General features: G+C 44.6%; 1 protein-coding gene across 1 annotated transcript in view; it reads right to left on the reverse strand.

The window, feature by feature from the left end:
- LOC133215761 (ras and Rab interactor 3-like) overlaps positions 1–19,419 on the reverse strand; it is a 163,988-nt gene that overhangs the window by 14,743 nt on the left and 129,826 nt on the right. Inside the window, exons 22-25 of the mRNA XM_061359992.1 lie at positions 13,520–13,592; positions 10,497–10,588; positions 3,940–5,415; positions 693–1,001 (exon numbers count right to left, since the gene is read on the reverse strand). Coding sequence (XP_061215976.1) covers positions 693–1,001; positions 3,940–5,415; positions 10,497–10,588; positions 13,520–13,592 — 1,950 coding nt within the window. The remainder of the gene's footprint in view (positions 1–692; positions 1,002–3,939; positions 5,416–10,496; positions 10,589–13,519; positions 13,593–19,419) is intronic.

The raw sequence follows: 19,419 nt of genomic DNA on the forward strand, positions 1-19,419 counted from the left end.
CCAAATTTATGCATGGCTGCTCATCAGCTCACCAGTAGAAAAAGAAAGCTTTTAAACTGGCAAAGCAGAGAAAGAAGCTTCCTGGTCTATCTGCAAAAATGCATCCTGTCTGCAGGCCAAAGGCTTAATGTGTGCATTTAGTGGTTGGCCTGAGGCCCAAGGTATATTTAAACTCAGAGCACATACTTCCTCACACGGAAGAAGCATAGTAGTGCCTTTTGGAATTTACGGGAGAATCAGGAATTTGTAACAAACAGTACCAGCATTCTGCATTTCCTACTCAGTTTAGGCAAAACTTTATATAGAAGGAACTAAAACACTTTTCCCAAAGACCCATTCCTAGAAATTACAAAAAAGCTGCTACAAGCTGGGGCAGAGCTCTGAGGATTTATGGAGAGCTGTGATAAGACCTCTGCAAAAAGGACATTACACATAAAACACATACTGTTTTGGGGGGGTTATGCAGCTTAAAGTTAACCAGGTAACATCTTGTACCTGTTATTAGTGCAGAGAACTTCCCAGTCACTAAGCAGCCCATTCTGAACATGACCTGTGGACAGCTGATACCAAACACACCATCCATTGCTGTTACCTCCAATTTGAATATTGACACATCAACTGTATCATAAACCCTGTTCCTGATACATGGGGAAGGACCAGTGAGGGATAGCATTTCAGTAGGAGTGCTGTACCTGGGTTTCCCTGAGCCATGGAGTCATAGATGAGTTTGCAGGCCTTCAGCAATATGGCAATCTTCTTTTCTGGGGAGTAGGCCTTGTGCATGGTTGTGAACTTTTGAAGGATCTTTTCAAGCACAATGGTTTCGGGCACGCTGGTCGTGATGCCTAGGTCAGTGGTAGTTGTGTTTTGTATCACAAATTGGTTCTCTTTTAGCTGCTGTAAGGATCCATCTTTGTTGTGGATTTCTTTTAAGTAAGAATCAATGGCTTCTTTTAAAGGTTTCAAAACACATTTGTATAATGCCGTCTCAGCAATCACTTCTGCACAGAGAAGGGAGAACACAAAATCCATGATAAGTAATCAATACAACAGTGCAGGTGCAAGTAAAACTCCTAAGAAAGCATGTGGCTCATGCACTATTGCCTAGCTGTGAGCAGGGAGCAGAAATTACATCCCAGAAAGTAAATGTTTCATTACCAGCACCCTCCAGAAGCCCTGGATAGCGTTGAGATGAACACCAGGGCACATTTTCTGTGTGAGAACTCATGCTACCAGCACTGTCAGGCAGCAGAAAAAGCAACTCTGGGAGAAGATGAGGAACCTCATCTTACTGTGCTTCTTTTCACAGCCCTGCCCTTACAAATGCCCAGGTGGGATTCATTTCATGTCCCCCTGACACCTCCCTCTGATCTGTTTGAGATAATCACTTTGGGATGAAAACAATTTCATCTTCAAAGTGCCCCTTTCTCTGCAGTGAATGAAAAGCAGCTGTAGCCACCCACTCAGTGGCAGACATGCACAGCTGGTAACAAGTTTCTCATCCTTACTGTTCAAGTGTCTTTAACTTATTGATACTTATGTCACCTCTTAAGCCACCTGTGGACGAGGAAAGAGTCTGTGTGGGTTGAATGTTTGCTTTATATTCAGCAGGAGACAAAAGCAAGCATGAGAGACAGTGAGAAAGTCTGTTGTCTCACTCCTAGAACCCAGAGCTAGGAGGATTGCAGGGAATCCTCCTTTAACCCCAGACTCAGGTGAAAAGGTCACTGGCAAGGGAGTTCATCCACTCAGTCAGCAAGGAATGAAACAGAGGGCAGTAACATTTATGTATACAAAATACAACTATTTTAAAGGATCCAGAGAAACGGTTGGCTTGAAGCACTACAAATTCAAATTGTAGCATGACAAATTCCCTGTCCTCCACAAGGAAAGGTAGTCTCCCTAGGCTGACTGGGCCATATCATCCTGTTAAGGAACCACCAGTGAACAGAGCTAGAGGTAACCAGGCATGTCCGTGTGAAGGTGGGAGGGATCCTTGCACACACACACAGCTCTGCCAAGCAGAACAAGGACACTTCTTTCTGCCTTCTCTCCACATTCCCTAATCAAGATTAAAGGCTGACTTCTCTATGCTGACAGCCCCTTTGCTTTGAAGAGAGGGGTTACTAGGACAAAAAGGGCAGGTGTTACACGAGATGCTTGAGAAGTGAAACTGTACCTCCCTTCTCCTAGGCATGGCAATGGGCTGGGAGCGGGTCTCTTCTGCTGGGGAGACTGCAGGGTCATGTGAAGCCTTAGTTGTGTGAGAAAGAAGTCAGCAGGGCCTGCTGAGACTGACAGCCTCTGGATCCTGGCTCACCCAGGGTAGCTGGGTCCCACCTAATACTGGAACTGCAGGATCCCCTGGAATCCCTGGTCACTTCTGTAGTTGGTCATGTTCTGTGTTGGGGGTTTTCCGGCTCCCAGCTTGCCTTAAGCCTGTTTAGGGATCTCATAAATAGCTCTGTTTCTCAGGTCCTCAGGAAACAATTTTAAATCGAAAGAACATATAAATGCATGCATGCCTGCTTTTTCTGGCTGTACGGCTTTGACTGTCTCGGTTTTTGCTCTCGTGAGACCTCACCTGGAGTATTGTGTGCAGTTCTGGTGTCCTCAACATAAAAGGGACATGGAACTGTTGGAACAAGTCCAGAGGAGGGGCACGAGGATGATCAGGGGACTGAAGCACCTCCCGTGTGAAGATCGGCTGAGAAAGCTGGGGCTGTTCAGCCTGGAGAAGAGAAGGCTGCGTGGAGACCTCATAGCAGCCTTCCAGTATCTGAAGGGGGCCTATAGGGATGCTAGGAAGGGACTCTTCATTAGGGACTGTAGTGACAGGACAAGGGGTAATGGGTTAAAACTTAAACAGGGGAAGTTTAGATTGGATATAAGGAGGAAATTCTTTCCTGTTAGGGTAAGGCACTGGAATAGGTTGCCCAACAAGGTTGTGAATGCTCCATATCCTTGGCAGTTTTCAAGGCCAGTTTGGATGAAGCCTTGGGTGATATGGTTTAGTGGGAGGTGTCCCTGCCCATGGCTGGAGGGTTGGAACTTGATGATCTTAAGGTCCTTTCCAACCCTAACTATTCTATGATTCTATGATTCTATGACTGGGATAAAAAAATCTTTGTATATTCCTTCATGAATGTACATTAAACTGGCCAGTCCACTTAGAAAGGAGGGCAGTAGCACATTACTCCCTCACAGAATATTGAATGAAAAGCAACAAAACACCCCTAAACAGCCAAAAATATTAATTTTCCTCCCCAAAGGTAAATTACGTCTGTGGCAACGAGAGGCAAATGCTGTATTTTGGAGCCAGCAGTGGTCTTGCAGCAGGCAGCAATTTGTGCCTCTGAGCTCTGAGGAGCACAGAGTGGGATCAAGTGATTCCTTCAATCTGCCACTCAAAACGATTGTAGTCTTGTCCCTTCTTGTGAGACAGTGACTGACCCCAGATCTGGCTGCCACATACAAGGAGTTCTCCATCCTCACTGCAGAGCATGAAGCAGTAGACATGGAAGGCCATGTGGAACACAGCTGTGCAGGAGGACATTGACCTTTTGTGTTTCCAGTGAACACAGCTCTCAGTGTGTGTGCATGTGCGTACAGGTATATACACAGAGACTCATATTTATATGTGTATATATGCATATATACATACATACATGTCTCACACACAAACATACACCTCTTCTTAAACTCTTCCCTTTAAAATACTGTTTTTTTTATGAGGGATTTTCCCCCCTTACTGGTCTCCCAGTTTTTAGAGCTGCTCCTCCAAGTGCTGGCAACCACAGAGTAGACTTCTTTTCACACCCCTCAGCTTTTAAGAGATGGTTTATAATTCTGTAAAGCAGAACCTGTGTCTGCATGATTCTGTCTTCTTCCTCACTTTCCCAAATTCCGCCCAAGGATGGGTAAAGCACAGTCACCTACCTAACTGTTCCTCAGTGTGGGAGCCTGGGTCTACCAGAGATTTCAACTCAGTGCTTTGCACTAAGTAACTCTTCAGCTGTGTCATCATCATCCGGATTTCTTGTAGCATCTCTGTGCTGGAGCTCTGCTTTGCCATCATCTCTAAACTGTACACTCTGTAGTCCTGCACCAGGTTGCCAAAGTATGAGTCCTTGTCCTGTGCCAGCTCCACAATCTTCTTCTGCAGCTTCCTGTCACTAGACAAAAAGACTGTGAAGACATTAGACAGGCTCACAAAGGACAGCCTGTTCTTGGCCTTGTCCAAGATCATGGAGCGTGTCTTTTTACCAGATGAACTACTTGGCATCTCCAGGTCATCTTCTGTGCTGCTGGTGGAGTAGGAGTCTGGTTCAGATGCTGATGTCTGAGCCACAGTGCTGCCTCCTGGGCCTTCCAGGGAGGAGTGAGCATCTTTCAGTTCAGCTGAGTTGACAGATTTGTGGCTATGTCCCAGTTCAGTCTTGATGTGTGTACAAGTGGCACCACCTGACACTGTAGCAGAGCTGCTCTTGCACAAATCCTGCACAATGGCCATGGTTGTGGTCATCTCTGCCACTGTTCTTTGCTTTGACTGGCAGGAGCTGGGGACTCTCGGTACCTGGGAAAGCCTCTTCCTTCTTGGTGGTGGGATAGGAGGTGACTTTCCTATGGCATTGCTTTGAATTCCAGACATGTTCTTCATCTCTTCAGGTTCAGGCTTTGTCTCCTGAAATTGTGATAGAGCCACCTCAGGAACTTCCCCAGGCATTTCTACAGCCTTTTGGCGCAGTGACCTTTTATCTCTGCTGTCCGTACTCCCATGTTGGTTTTCTTCTGTCCGTTCACTTTTCAGCGTTTCACAACTTCCAGGGTTTCCCACACAGCTCTCCTCTGAGGTCCTCTCAGAGAGCCGCTTCCGTGGGGGAACAGAGGGCTGGGAGCCCTTCTTGGGGCTCACTGCCAAAGGCTCCCTGACTGAGCAGCTCTGCTTCCCTTCTTTATTGTCACCGCCTTCAATTCTCATTTCCTTCATGGTCTTTTCTAGTGGCTGAAGGAGCAGCTCGTTTTCTTCACAGGCAGTGGTGGGATCCTGCAGGGGCTTCAGAGGAGATTTCTGAATGACAGCATGAGAAGGTGGAGGCGGAGGGGGGCGGCGGGGAGACCTCCTTTCAGTGAGCATGGTGGCGGGGGGGAGATCAGCACTCACAGCACGGCTTTTAGAAGAAGGTACATCTGGTGAAAAAGGATTACTGTACTCTTCTATAAAAATAGGATTCACGAACCACAGCCTGTCATTTCCTATTGACAGCTCAATTTCACATGAGCAGTGGTTTGTGCTGCTTGCAAAACACTGGGTAGATTTTAAACTGTCTGTCTGAACAGTGCTGAGAGCAGAGTGTTTTGCAGGGTGGGATAACTCCTCTCTTCTTCTGTGGTTTAAGGAGGAATCCCAGAAATCTGTCAAAAAAAAATAAAATGCTCTGAGAGAATTTTAGCTGCTAAAAGCACGTAGAAGGCCTACTTTTTGTTAAAAGAAATGGTACAAAAGCTTTCACACCTCTGCACAAAACAATGTGAAGAAAGGATTGCCTGTTTTAAGTGTGTGAGATCCTTCCAATGAGGGGACAAGCTCAGAAGCTTCACCAGAAACCTCTCTTTTTTTGCCACTTTTAGGACATTCATCTAGTGAGAACTGTTAATGCTGGGCAGCAAGGTGCAAGTAACAAATACAAATGACTGTAAAAGAGGGTCTATGGCTTGTTCAGTAATCATAGAATCATAGAATGGTTAGGGTTGGAAAGGACATTAAGATTATCAAGCTCCAACTCCCCTGCCATGGACAGGGACACCTCGCTCTAAACCGTACCACCCAAGGCCTCATCCAACCTGGCCTTGAACACTGCCAGGGATGGAGCATTCACAACCTCCCTGGGCAACCCATTCCAGTGCCTCACCACCCTAACAGGAAAGAATTTCCTCCTTATATCCAATCTAAACTTCCCCTGTTGAAGTTTTAACCCATTACCCCTTGTCCTGTCACTACAGTCCCTAATGAAGAGTCCATCCCCAGCATCCCTATATGCCCCCTTCAGATACTGGAAGGCTGCTATGAGGTCTCCACGCAGCCTTCTCTTCTCCAGGCTGAACAGCCCCAACTTTCTCAGCCTGTCTTCGTACGGGAGGTGCTCCAGTCCCCTGATCATCCTCGTGCCCCTCCTCTGGACTTGTTCCAACAGTTCCATGTCCTTTTTATGTTGAGGACACCAGAACTGCACACAATACTCCAAGTGAGGTCTCACAAGAGCAGAATAAAGGGGCAGGATCACCTCCTTCGACCTGCTGGTCACGCTCCTTTTGATGCAACCCAGGATACGGTTGGCTTTCTGGGCTGCAAGCGCCCAGAAATCACTGTCCTCTAAATGCAAATAGCTGTGGATACCTGAGGTGAGGGTGTGAAGCCCCCACGTGACCTCCTGTCCCCCTATTTCTGACTGTGGGAAGGTGCAGGGCTGAGATATATAGCCTGGATCCAATGTACACCAGAGGCAGGAGAGATATCAGATGAAGATGACACAGCAAGCTCATGTGTCAGTCTGTCTATGGAGGTCTGCTACTGTTTTGCAGTACAACCAGTCTAGAAACATATGATTTTAGATACCTTCCACAGGTTAAAATTATCATTAAAGACTGTAGCTCTGGATGGCAATTATCCATAACCATGACACTGCCTGCCTGCAGGTGTAAGAGGGGAAAAGATGGTGCAAAAGACTGTGTACACAGGAATGTTGTATGCTGAAGGATTAAAGAATAGTTAAGCACTCCAGTGCCATCAGCTGTGACTGGAAAAAGAAGATGCAAGAGTCATTTGTGTATGTCACAAACCTCTTACTAGAATATCTTAGAATAGCTCATTTAAAAATTTACAAAGCACTTGTTCATATTTTGAATAGATTCAGCATCAAATATAAACTTCTTCCCTTTCCCTGATATGAGTTTTTAAAACCTGCTTGCCTTACCAGTGTGATTGTTTTCTATCATTTTTAGATCTGCTAATCCAGGGTCCACTACTTGAAGCATCAGGAAACAGGATCCTGCAAACTCCATATGTTCTGACCAAGGAAAAGGATATAAACCTCTGAGGGTATTCCCTGGGTGAGGACTGATGTCCACAGAGTTAGGGACAAGGGGAAGATGGGAAATCCTGGAAATACAAGGATGCAGATAACTAAATAACTATTTCAGCATGCTTGGTCCCTGGAACACAAAGCTGACACTGATGGCACACTCTTCTGGGTGGACACAGGACGCAAATGGGGCTGCCACAGCACATGAACCAGGCCCTCTGCTTGGTTCCAAACCTGTCTTACTGCAAAAATATTACCTGCTGGGTCAAGAGAGGATGAATCGGGCTGCACATGTGTGGGATGACCCTCAGTGCTGAGCACATGGTGCAGATCTCAGAAGGGTGCCTTTAGCTGTGCCTCACCAGGACTCCATTCTCCTGTTGGCTGCACAGCGTAGCCCCAGACCATCACAGGGAAGGCGGACAGGGCTGAGCTGGCCAGAGCTCTGGACAGCGTCTGCCTGTGTTTTTTCCTAAAAACTAGCATCCCAGAAGAGCTCAAAGAGACTTCCAGTTAGGGAGGTCATAGCAGAACTCAGAGCAAAGGAACTCTCAGTTAAAGCCAGTGCAGAACTCAGGCATGAAATATTATCAGATAAAACCTCTCCCTTGCCTACTGCATCTCCAAAGGCAAGCCACTTCTTCCTGTTTTGCTCCCCGGTGTAGTTGTGATTTTTGATGACTTCCTGCCTACAGCCAGCTCCCTGCCATTGCTGGAAAAGCCATCTTCTTTCTGCTGCTGCCACGACTTGCTCTCTGCAGGACTCTGCCTTGCCCCCTCGGTGCCCTGAATCCATTGCTGGCCTTGCCTCCCTCTGCCAGCAATGTGGTCCCCAGGGTCACAGCCAGCTGCCCCAGGGAGAGGGACTATTCCCTTCCCTGCAGTGGGTGCAAATACCGCAGGCAGGGCAGGACAGGCAGGGTAACTCCTCACTGCCCTCCTGCTCCCTCTAACCAAGCATTTCCGTAACGCAGGCACAGAGTAAGCCATGCACAGGTGAACTAAAAGAATGTTCATTCCCATCAGGTTAAAATTGTCAATTTAGCCTTCTGCAGCCTAGGCTAGTGTCCATGGCTAATTCAGCTTTATAAGCATGTCAGCAGGTTTTCTTTTTTTTCAGGGAGGCTAAGGTTAGAATAGGTTTATTCCCTAATTTCCTACTACGAGAGGGAACAGAACAAAGAAGCTTAAAATAAAAGTGTTGCCAGGAACAACAGCACTCTTGACAACAGAATTCTGCTGTAGACATGTGGTTGCAACTGCACATAATAGCATCACGCTGCTAACCCCCTCATGTCTGAGGCTGTGTAGGGTAAAATTTCCTTTAGAAAGGAAATTGTAGTCCAACTCTACTGGGTATCAGAACTCCAGTTCTACTGTCCTGTATCCAGGACAGTGGAAGTTGCTTGTTTAAGTCTGAAAATAGTCTGTGGAGCCTCATGGGCTGAGAAAATTGTGAGTAAACCAATCTACAAAAGGGAAGTTGGTTATTTTTCTCAGTAATGGTCAGGATAAGACACTGTGGTGAAAACGTAATGCTCCACTCAGACTGTGAAGGACCAGATGAGGTGGTCATACCAAGGGTTACATAGCTGCTTCAGAGAGGGTGTTTCTCAATGCAGCCACAGCTTCATACAGCAGGAAAGGCAGTTTGATCGTTTCCCATTGCTATTCTGGCTCTTCCCTTAGCTTATACTCTGGGAGGGATAATTAAGCAGTCCTTTGGGACTTGGTATGTGTTCTTTGTGCAATAGTAATTCTTCTGCTAAAATGCCTTCTATACCAGCAAGGTCAGGACCAGAGGGCTTGCAGTACATCCTCTTTGACAATATACATAACAGCCAGATAATCTGTGGGACAAGCCAGCTTGTTGGTAGACATCTTACTTCTATCCCCTCAAAAAATGTATCACTTTGAAATACATAAAAGCAACCTACCAATTTCAAACAATGCTAGCTTTCCTTCGGGAGTGCCACTTCAGGCAGCACTTCCTGTTTGTCTACTCATTCGTACCCATGAAATTTTGTTCCAGGAAGCAGTAAACAGTATTACACATCACTTAAGACTGCTTGACTTTACTGAGACAGGATGGCACTCCAAGAAGCTAGGATCAGTTCCCAGGAAATCTTTACAGAACAGCACGTTTTCTTGTGTTGTCAGAAATCTTCCTGGCATGGAATGTACTGTGATAAGCAAACCTCCAAGCATCACCAGTGTACAGGAGGAAAGAAAGAAGACTACAACCAACATTGCTTTGGTTCTTGTGCTTTAGTTAATCCTTCCATTCAGAAGGTGTTGGAGACTGAGTCAGGATCAACTCTAATGGCTTAAATTAGGGTGAGGGATGGAGCATTATGACACACTTCTTACATTTTAATCCAAATTTTTACACTTTTAACTAAAATTAATAGTAAGTTTGCATCTTGCTATCTCGAGTTGCAAAGTGCTTTTCTTTAAACAGTAAGTGCTGGCTAGACACCCGTACCCAAGGACGCTTTGACAAACAGGAACATACTCAAAATAGAGGATGCTGAAAGTGTTGGAGGCAAATTGTTAGTCAAATTTAACAAAGCTTCTTGAACTGAAACCAGCAGGGTTTTCCCATGCCTTCTGGGAGGTATAATGCAGAAGATCCAAAAATAGATCCCTAAATCCTCATGGTGCTTTAGTGAGTATCTCTAAGTGAACTAAACTCAGCTTTCACCATTGTTTGGCTGTTTTCAACAGCTGAGAAAAAACTGAAAAGCAAACTAGTGTGAGAGTGGCTAACTGTAATACCTGTCTCAAGCAGAGTGTGTTAAATAGGAAGGAACAGGAAGGTGACCTCCTTTAGTTAAAAGAGCTGCATTTCCAACTCTGTAACTTTACACATCTGATCTAAAATTTGCTCGTTTGGTGTTCTCACTAAAAATACCATTCCTTTATTATCTAATTAGTGTGAGGCAAGAGAACATGCCGGGACACTACAGAGTCCTCTACCAATTAGAAATCCTGCAAGAGAAAATAGAAATATCAAAATTCAAAAATGTCACTTCCATCAGCATTGCCTCCACACATCAGAAGGGGAAATTGCAAAGCTGTTTTCCTTTTTACATATACTTAGATGCCAGCTACTTCCAGTTTATGTAAGTTATCATGAGAGGCTGTGTCGTGCTTCAGTTGCTGAAAGCCCAGCTTACACAGTGAAACTGTAGGTCCCACCCATGCACAAAAGTCCTAGTGGAGGTTTTTTTCCAAAGGGGCAAGCGTCAGTTTTCAGTGCGCTTCTATAAACATAAAGATCATGAACATCTTCTCTCTTGCATTCAGGCCTCCTTGTCTATTCTGAAGACAGCAGTTCATCTATCCTCCAGTTATGAAGCACCATGGCTCTCTTAAGTTTGAGTGAAACTCTGGCTGCTTTGAGGGACTTACCTATCCCCAGACTAGAGATAATTTCAAGGTCTTGAAAGCTACTGGCTTCTAATATTGCTTGTGGTAGCTTCAGGGTGAAGGGCAGCAAATCTCTGTAAAAATAAACACAGTGAAAAAAACAATGAAAGAATAAACCACACAATTGCTAGGAACCCCAGATTTCACTGTTGGTTCTAGTGACTGAATCACAATTTCAGCCTTCCCTGCAAAGTCCTGGATGTTGTCATGGGAAGATCTTGTGGCCTGTAAGGCATCATGGACATTGTGCCAGCCTGGATTGCTCTGATTTCACTAGATATCACCAGTTCCTGTGGTGACAGTTCATGCCATGCCACTGGCTTAATGATGGGGTCTCTGCTTTCTCCTCTGAAAGAAGCAGGAACACCTCTCACCTCAGAGGAAGCCACAAGGGTTCAAATACCTTCCCATGAAAACTGAGGTGTGAAAATGGTAATTACTGTAATTAGAAAAGCCATTCTTTCTGGTGTGGAGGGGCTCTGCAGTCCTTTTTCTTTCTGTTTACCCCTCTCTCCCTGCTCTGCTTCCTGTTTTAAGAATCAGTGTAAGTATAAAGCATGGGGACGTGGCAAGACAGTGAGGTTAGGGAAGGGAGACCCCTTCTGAGGAAGGGTAGCCCCTGTGTGAAGTGACAGACAACGACGAAATGCTGCATGACACTGAGAAAATACATATACCCCTCTACTCTCCACTCTCAGATTTTTGCCTGCTTGGTTTATGGAAAGATGCTGTATTTTTACGGGGGGGGGGGAAATGCAGTTTCTCAGAGGTCATTAGCTGGATTTCACACACCCTAAGTTTTAAATAATTAATTGGAGCTCTTGGGCTGATATTGAACTGTTTATGTTTGCCTCTTGCCTAATGACAATCTGCTAAACCTGTTCCTATGTCAATTCCCATTCTAACGATGACTAGAAAAACCAAACCAATAGTCCCTAAAAGGCAGCATGTAATAGTGCAGGATCATTTTACACACTAAGAAGATTAACAAAATGCTCTGCAAGATGCAGGAAATTATTTTAGAAACAGCTGGCCTTGTGAGTAGGTGGTATCTGCTACACAAACAGGCATCCCAAACATGCGCATGACTGCAGACCTGAGTAGGACCAATTTATTGATAGATAAATGCAAGGCTGCTACTTTTGCTCTTATTAACACATCCATGCCTTACTGATGTACTGTGTAGTCCATGAGATCTCTGTGCACCACTGAGCACCCTGTTGTCACATTGTTTGACATAAACTGATGTGATCAGTTATCACATCAGGAGTATTACTTTGTCATGGCAAATATGAGGTTTAGAAGAGGAAGAGAGTCCTGGGACATTCTGCTTTCTTTGTTTGTTACTGTTCTTACTGTTATATTTGCTATAGGTATCAGTAGTTCCTTTTTTTCTTCTTTTTTTTTTTTTGTGGGTAGAAAAATACATCTAAAAATCAGGAAACATTGAGACATTAGCTTAATAGCAAAAAATCTGGTTTTATTCATAGGGCAGTAGCTTACAGGCAAGCACCAAGTCACCTGTTACCTACAGGTGTTACTTTGGGGATCTAAGGTAATCAAGCCAGGCCAGACTTTCTTTTGAGAAGAGCCTGTCAGCCCTGATAAGCTGTTTCCAGCTCTCTATAAATGACTATTTATTACAACCCTGAGAACAGGTTTTTCCACATAACATCATGGAGACCTCCTACAAGCTGCCAGTAAATGGTAGGTGAATGCTTAAGCAGCTTTTTTATTTCCTGCTTCTCTCAGAAAACGATTCCCTATTTTCCTTGTCTTTTGACAGAGACCTGAAAAATCACATGAACCACCTGCGGGAAAGCAGAAGTGAGCATATTTTCCCTCCCACTGGCCATTGACTTGAAACGCTCTATTCTTGTTTGCATTTGGGCTCTGCTTTGGTAACACAGAAACCTTTATATGGGTCCAAGGGTTCATTTAAGCCCATTCTGTAGGGTCTATACATATCTAGATGGCTATCTTGTCATTAAAGAGGGTGAAACAGAGTCCCTTGTGTTTGTGTAGGAGTCCTGGCCCAGCAGCACTGAACTCAGTTGGCTGCAGCAGCAGCCCTCAATATGGTGCAAATAGTACTGTCCGGGTAAGCTGTGGCATACTGGATCATACCATTGATAGAATGCTCCTGCTATGTGACCTGAGTCACTAACAAGGCTGCCTGGTAAACATATCCCGAATCTGTTTTTACCTCTTAAATGGAAGTAACTACTTTAAGAGTCATCTAAGTTTATACAGGGAAGGCCAATAGTTTACATCCAACTCAAAACCAGGCCTTCTGTGGCAAAAGTAAGATAAGGAGGTTGTGGAGGTATCACTGCATTGTGCTCGGCACAAACAGATGAGAGGAGACTGCAGACAGAGGAAACACAGACGGACTCATCAGCTGCTGATCAGACCGTGTTCTAATGAAAATGAAGGTCTGTCCTATATCCGTGGCCATCAGGTTTGGTATTTCTGCACTGAACAAACAAGCAAGGTCTCTTCCTTATTGCTTTACTGTATTTTTAAATTTTGGCTAAAGAAATAAATCCTTTCAGGACTACTCTCCTTGACAGATTCCCCACAGGTGACTAAGTGCTCTGAGCCTCCCACAGCCAACAGTCCATTAGTAGATTTACTAATGAGCTGCCAAGTATGTGTGGATGCTAAAGCTGCTTTAAGTAAGAGAGAGTTAATCCAGGCCCCATTTTCCTCCCTGCCCTCCTAGCCCCAGTCCTGTGTCTCAGTTCTCTGTGGGTGCAGCACTATAGACCTTCCTCAGACAAAGACTGCAGCTTCAGAGACATCCGTGGTTATGATGTTCCTGGCTAGAAACTGAGTGGTCTGTCCCTGTTGTAGATACCAGCACCTGAAATACCTCCTCATCTGGCAGGTTAGAGGAGACGGGAAGAAATAGAGGGGGCTGTGCTGTGGCTGGATACTGGGGAAAGGCACTCCAGAGGGCAGAGTGAAGCTACCTCTCCATAGAAGCAATGAATTCAACTCACCTACTGACACAGTAGAAGGCAACCAGTTTGAAGATGTCCTCAAATACAAGGACAGATCCTTCCAGGTACAGGACTGATAAAAAAATAAAAAAAAGTCAGTCAGCAACTGTTTTCTTTGAGCTATACAGTAAAAAAGGTGGTGGGTTTGGCTCGCATACCTTGTATTCTGTGATTGTCCAGTATTTGCATGGACTAATACAAAGAAGCACAGAGAATTGGCTTCAGAAGGCCACAGTGAGAATCTTTGGGGAAACACTGGAGAAGAAATGTCTTAGCCTAGCTCTCTGAATGATTCGCTCAAGATATCAGACTGTTGTGACAGTAATAGATACAATAGGAAGAAAAAAACCCCAGGTTACAGCTAAAGAGTTCTTCATAATAAGCCCATCTGTCTCTAAGGGTGTGCATATCTGTAATACGAGCATAATATGAGGCTGACCTTGTGACTCTCCATGCTGGAATCTGGTTTGGTCTGGATGGACAAAGTGCTTTGAAGAAAAAGAAAAAATAGAAATCACTGTCTTATTACTATGTGTGTGGGCTCTGACCTGGGTCACACAGGCAGCATGAACACAGCCTATTTGTATCTTCCCTGTCTTCTCCCTTCATTGTGTTATATAGCAACAACACTTTCCTTTAAGTGGCAAAATATAATCCACACCACATTGCAGAGTTCTTCAAGATGACCTCCTTTATAACAGCATGCTATGGTATTGTGTAGCCCAAACCTCACATGTTACTATAAAGGTTTTGGCTGCTAAACCAGAAAAAAATTCGCTAGCTGGTGGAGAAGATTTCACATTGATCAGTAATCCAAGGCAGAGAGAAAGAGATGGTTCTGCAGGAGAAAAGTGTCCATCTTTGCTTCAGCTTTATAGTCTCACAAATTGTCTGTGCCTCTATGTACAGAACACACCATCACAGAGATGACAAGTTGAAGGAAATCTGCAGTGGGTTCCAGTGGTGGAAAACTGGATTCCCCAGAGCTGCCTCTTCCTGCCAGAGGAGCACAGTGAAGTTCTCGAGGAGCAGCGCTGGCTCACACCACACAGCTGTGCCCACAGCTGCTCTGTATCTTCCTTTGCTCTTCTAGGCCACAGTTCAGAGCTGTAGACATGAAGCTCGGCTACCGTGATTCAGCTTCATGGTCTGCCATGATTCACACACAGCTCTGTGAAATGTGGCCAGCTCCTTGCCCTGTCTACTTGGTCATTAGCTCCCCTACAAAGCAGGGCCTCCAGCACCTGTGGGATGAAGACATCTGCCTGGCTCTCTTCTCTTTTGGCTGCATGCACTGGCTCTTGCTCTCAAGCCAGCAGAGAATCCCACTGGAAGGAAATGCTCAAGCTTGTCTATGGTTCAGCTTCACAGTTCATTCCCCAAACAAGGCATTTCCTCCTTTTCGCTTTGTCCTAGCCCAGGCAGTCAAGTTGCTCTTTTGGCCTCAGCACACCACTATAAGCATTTTTTAAAGAGGCAAAGGGCATGTAATTCTCAGAAGTCATTCTTAACATTAGTTTGTGTTGGATAAGCACAAACAGATCAACTGTAGTGCGTGTGCTGATACCAGACTGCAACATGGAATTTAAAACATATTTCAGGCAAAACAATTCCTTTCTCTTACTTTTCTTCCACAACTGGAAAAATACATGTTTGGCAAGGTTTTTCTTTTTCCATAATATGAATCATATTTCAGTCAGGGATTTTCACTAAACATCTACAATGAACAATTTCTATAGTTTGAAACCAATCTGCTTTGCAGCTCTGACACAGGAAACCAAAATAAAGACAAAACCCAGTGCTGTTCCACAGAATGAATCAAACGCCAGGAGTCTGAACTTGCTTGAACCTCCAATAAGTAACTAAAGCCCTTTGTGCAGACAGTTTTAAGGACTTCTCTTCTGTTAAGAGCCAGATGTGGCATCCCGGATTGCAGGTGTGCATAAGAGCAGGATGCACCTGCACATGTTTGCACACATCATCAGATCACTTGGATTGGGAGTACTGATTGTTTCTGTGCCAGGAAGCTCTGCCATTTGGGAGGTTGAATTTTAGAAAAAAAGAATATTAGTTCAAGCCCCTCAGTGTCAGGAGTGTCCACATGGAAGTGCCTTTTCACCCTATAGCTACTTCTCCTCCCATATAAATAGTTAACTAGCATAAACTACTACAAATCAACAGCAAGGATATAACTACAGCAGTCTAGGTACAAAACCTGCTGGAGCTTAAGGACAGGAGTTTTCAGCCGGTGGTATATGGAAACTGGATTGCCCCTGGTCTGCTCCGAGAGGTCAGAGTAGGTAACAAAATCAAGTGTATTTGTCAGCAAGCTGGGATTCACCCTTGGCAGTGTTCAAGGTGAGGTAGGATGGTGCTTTGAGCAACCTGGTCTAGTTTGAGGCATCTCTGAACGTGGCAGGGGGTTGGAACTGGATGTCCTTAAGGTCATTTCCAACCCTGACTATTCTGAGATTCTGTAAAGAGACACAGCTCTGCTGGGACATTTTTAGGTGACCTGCAAGCAAGAATAGAAAAACACTGGCTTAGATGGATCATTACTGAAGGTACCAGCACCACTGCGACCAATACTCTGCCCAAAATTTATTTTTAACAGTGACAGTGTCAGCAGCCTGGGCAGGGCTACAGCAGCCACTTGGATCTGCTCCCAGTACAGCACCTATGGGGAAAGCCTTGCAATATCCAGTGGGTAATGTCTTCCTTGGGGGAAACTGCAACACTTTTTCCTTAAGCTGTTTTTATCTAGTCACCTGCTGACTGCCAGTAAGCATCGCTGATAAGCAGTGCTTCCTGGCTGCCTTGCTCTTGGGTAGCATATTTCTGATTCTTGGAGGGATGTAGCAAAGAGCAAGTTTGTACAGCTAAAAGAGTTCTGCTGACTGCTGGGGACAATATATCCCTTCCCCCGTGCCAATATTGCCTCCAAAGCACCCTGCTCTGAGGAGAGAGCCAGGAAGAGTTGCTTTTCTCTGGCTGTGGAGACACTGTGGGTAGCTGGGGACATTTCACTGAGATGAGCACTGCTGCTCGGGGAGGGATCATGATGTTGCCGTTTATAAGAACTTATGACTTGTGCAAAAGCTACAAGCAGACACTTTTCTGCCAGACCACTGTAATCCTGCTGAAAACTGCAGAGACAAAATTCACCTTTTCTGGGCTCGTAAAACTACACCCAGGGCACCTGAAGAGCAAGGAAATCCCTACATCTCACCAGAACAGTGGCAGGATGTTAAGAATATTATCAAAAGCAGTATCAAGATCTATAAAAAAATATCAGGCTGGGCTCTGAGAGCCAAACATATTGCCACAGCATACTGAGTTTTACCTGGTATTTAGAAGCCCACAGAAAAAAGTCACCTTCAGGAAACCAAAGAAGAAACGTGTAGAGCAATGGGCAATTTTGAACGGTCTGAAACAAAGATACCAGAAGTAATTGAAAAAATGTTCTGGGTGATGGGAGCGTTAGTAACACAAATCAGGTTCATTGTGGACCATACTCTGTATTGTGTCCTTTGTGCAACTCCATAAAGGAAGAAGACATAGACAATTTATAAAATATTTATAATTTTCCTTTTACTATACCAATGTGCTCTGAAGAGTATCATCTTTAGGCACTGACTGGAATCTGTCTTCATATTTACTTTACTCTTTAGATCTCCCCATCATTTATCCATCCAGATGCTGATGTTGTTGAGTCACACTGTCCCTGAGTATTCTGATTCTTCCCACAGAATGGTGTTTTCTAGTCCCGCTGTTCTGGTCACATGGACAAACCACCCCAGTTTCCATCTTCTTACTGCTTACATAGGCTCATGGGACCCAATTACTTCAGCTTCTTCTTCTCTAATGGTGCTATTGGTCTTATTCACTGTTTCTGATATCTGAATAGAGACATCTGAATTCAAAGATATGAATCCCTTATTCTGCAGCAGTTGTGTTTACAGAGGACTACTGAGAGCACAACTGTTCTCTGAAGTTCTGCTTGGATGTGCTTGAGATGCTCTTAATCTTTCCAGATTCTGGCAAACTGTGAGATTTGTCACCATGGGTGCATTAATTCCACTTTTCTATGTTAAGATTTAAAATTATAACTCCACATTCTCCTAACCAGATCTCTTATTGGCATTTCCATCCTTTGATATAAGTCCTTGCACTGACCTTTGCAGTAAGCACCACTAGCCAGCTTTGTTGCTGTTCTGCTAACCTCAGTCCTTTACTTGCTGTGAAAGTGGGATCACTCCAAAGCAGAGATTATTGACTTTCCTAGTTCTGGATCCTGACATTCCTAGCTGCTGCACAGGCCAGGTTAGCAGGCTCCTGGCCCTGCAGAATGAGGCCCAGGTATTGTAATAGAGGACTGCATTGACTGCTGTAGCCTTGGTGTGGAGCCTGTTGAGTTTATCATGACACACTTGACAAACCTGCAATACTTTGCAGAGATGTGTGAGAGTGTGATGTAATTCCTTCAGGTTATTGCTTCAGTTCCCTGAGCACATGGAAATCTCCTTCGGGCCCTTATTCATGCCCTAGGATGGTGGCAGTATTAAGAGAGTGTTAGCTGCCTAGAAGGAAATTTAGATTACATTGCTAGAAGTCCTTAGGGTGTTTACAGTGTCTTTCAGCAACAGAAAGACAAAACAACAGCTCTGTTTATTTGGAAGCTCCTATTATCTATCCTAATGTTTCATATATTACTTTTTGATGGCCTTCTGGATGGTAACATAGGACCTTCAAATGCCTTGTTCTTGTCAAAAACTGTCACTGTTTATCTGTTTTCTCAAGGCCTTTTTATTTCTCCTGTAATCTGATGCCTCTGCTTCTTCCATCTGATGTCCAAGCTGCAGTTGCCTTTCGGTTGCACAATTTTAGAGCATCTTGGGCAATGCAAGTCTGTTTTGTCTTTTCTTTCCTAGTGATTCTTTAATGAAACTGTCAGTTGTTTCTGGTTTTTATCCTTCAGCAAGGGCAGAAACTTCTCTGGTTTAGACTTCTGCCAAAGACTTCTGTTGTGCATCCAACTCATGCTTTCTCACGGGATTTCAATTTTACAGCTTCCTATGGAGTTTAATCTTTCTGGCCATGACGAAAAAAACCACTGCTGGTGGCATTCCTGGGAAATTGAAACTAATGAAGAACCAAGCGGTTCTAGAGTGTAAGAGAAACCTATTTTTAAATGATGTTTTCCACAATATTTAATTATATTGTGCAGAACAAAATTAATGTCATTAAAGAAGACGCAAAACATGGGCTTTTGCACTCTTCTCCAGCTAGATTTGATTGGAGGGGACACTCAGTAGAGTTAACTGTTTCCCTGGGCATCCTACGTATCTCCTGGTACCAAGGAAAAGGCCATCCTCACATCTAACAGTCGCAGGAGTCTGGGCTGTTCCACCGTACTTTGGCTCATTCATATTCACCCAAGCAGATGGGCAGCACCTTGCTGTTCACTTAGATTTTATGCCTTTAGTTCAGCTGCCACCTGGTCTCACTGCCTCTGCTGCAGGATGCTTGAGCAGAAGTGTGTTACAGTCATTTTGCTGCTGTTTCCTCTTTACTGAAATTAGAGTTTCAGCAGGGATTGAGAGGGTGGCTCTCAAGGGTACTTGATGCACAGCTAACTCAGCTGAAAGAAAACTGTCACAGCTCCTCAGTGTTTTCCTTACAGGTATCCATGTGAACAGTCCTGGGAGGCCTGTGGCCACTCAGCCATTTCAGGGAATAAGAGCAGAGGAGAGTCTGGAGAACGGCTGTTCAGTTTCAAAGCGCTTGCCTTCCCTGTTGGATCCTCACCCTGCAATCTCCTTTTCACTGCTCGAATAAACACCTTAAAGCCTGTGAAAATTCCATACCTGGTTTGCACAGAAGCTGGAAGATCCAGGACT

The sequence above is a fragment of the Neopsephotus bourkii genome, unplaced genomic scaffold, assembly GCF_033783945.1.
Source record: "Neopsephotus bourkii isolate Nb327-2 ecotype Australia unplaced genomic scaffold, CSIRO-AGI_Nbou_v1 NB_998, whole genome shotgun sequence".
Taxonomy (NCBI): Eukaryota; Metazoa; Chordata; class Aves; order Psittaciformes; family Psittacidae; genus Neopsephotus; species Neopsephotus bourkii.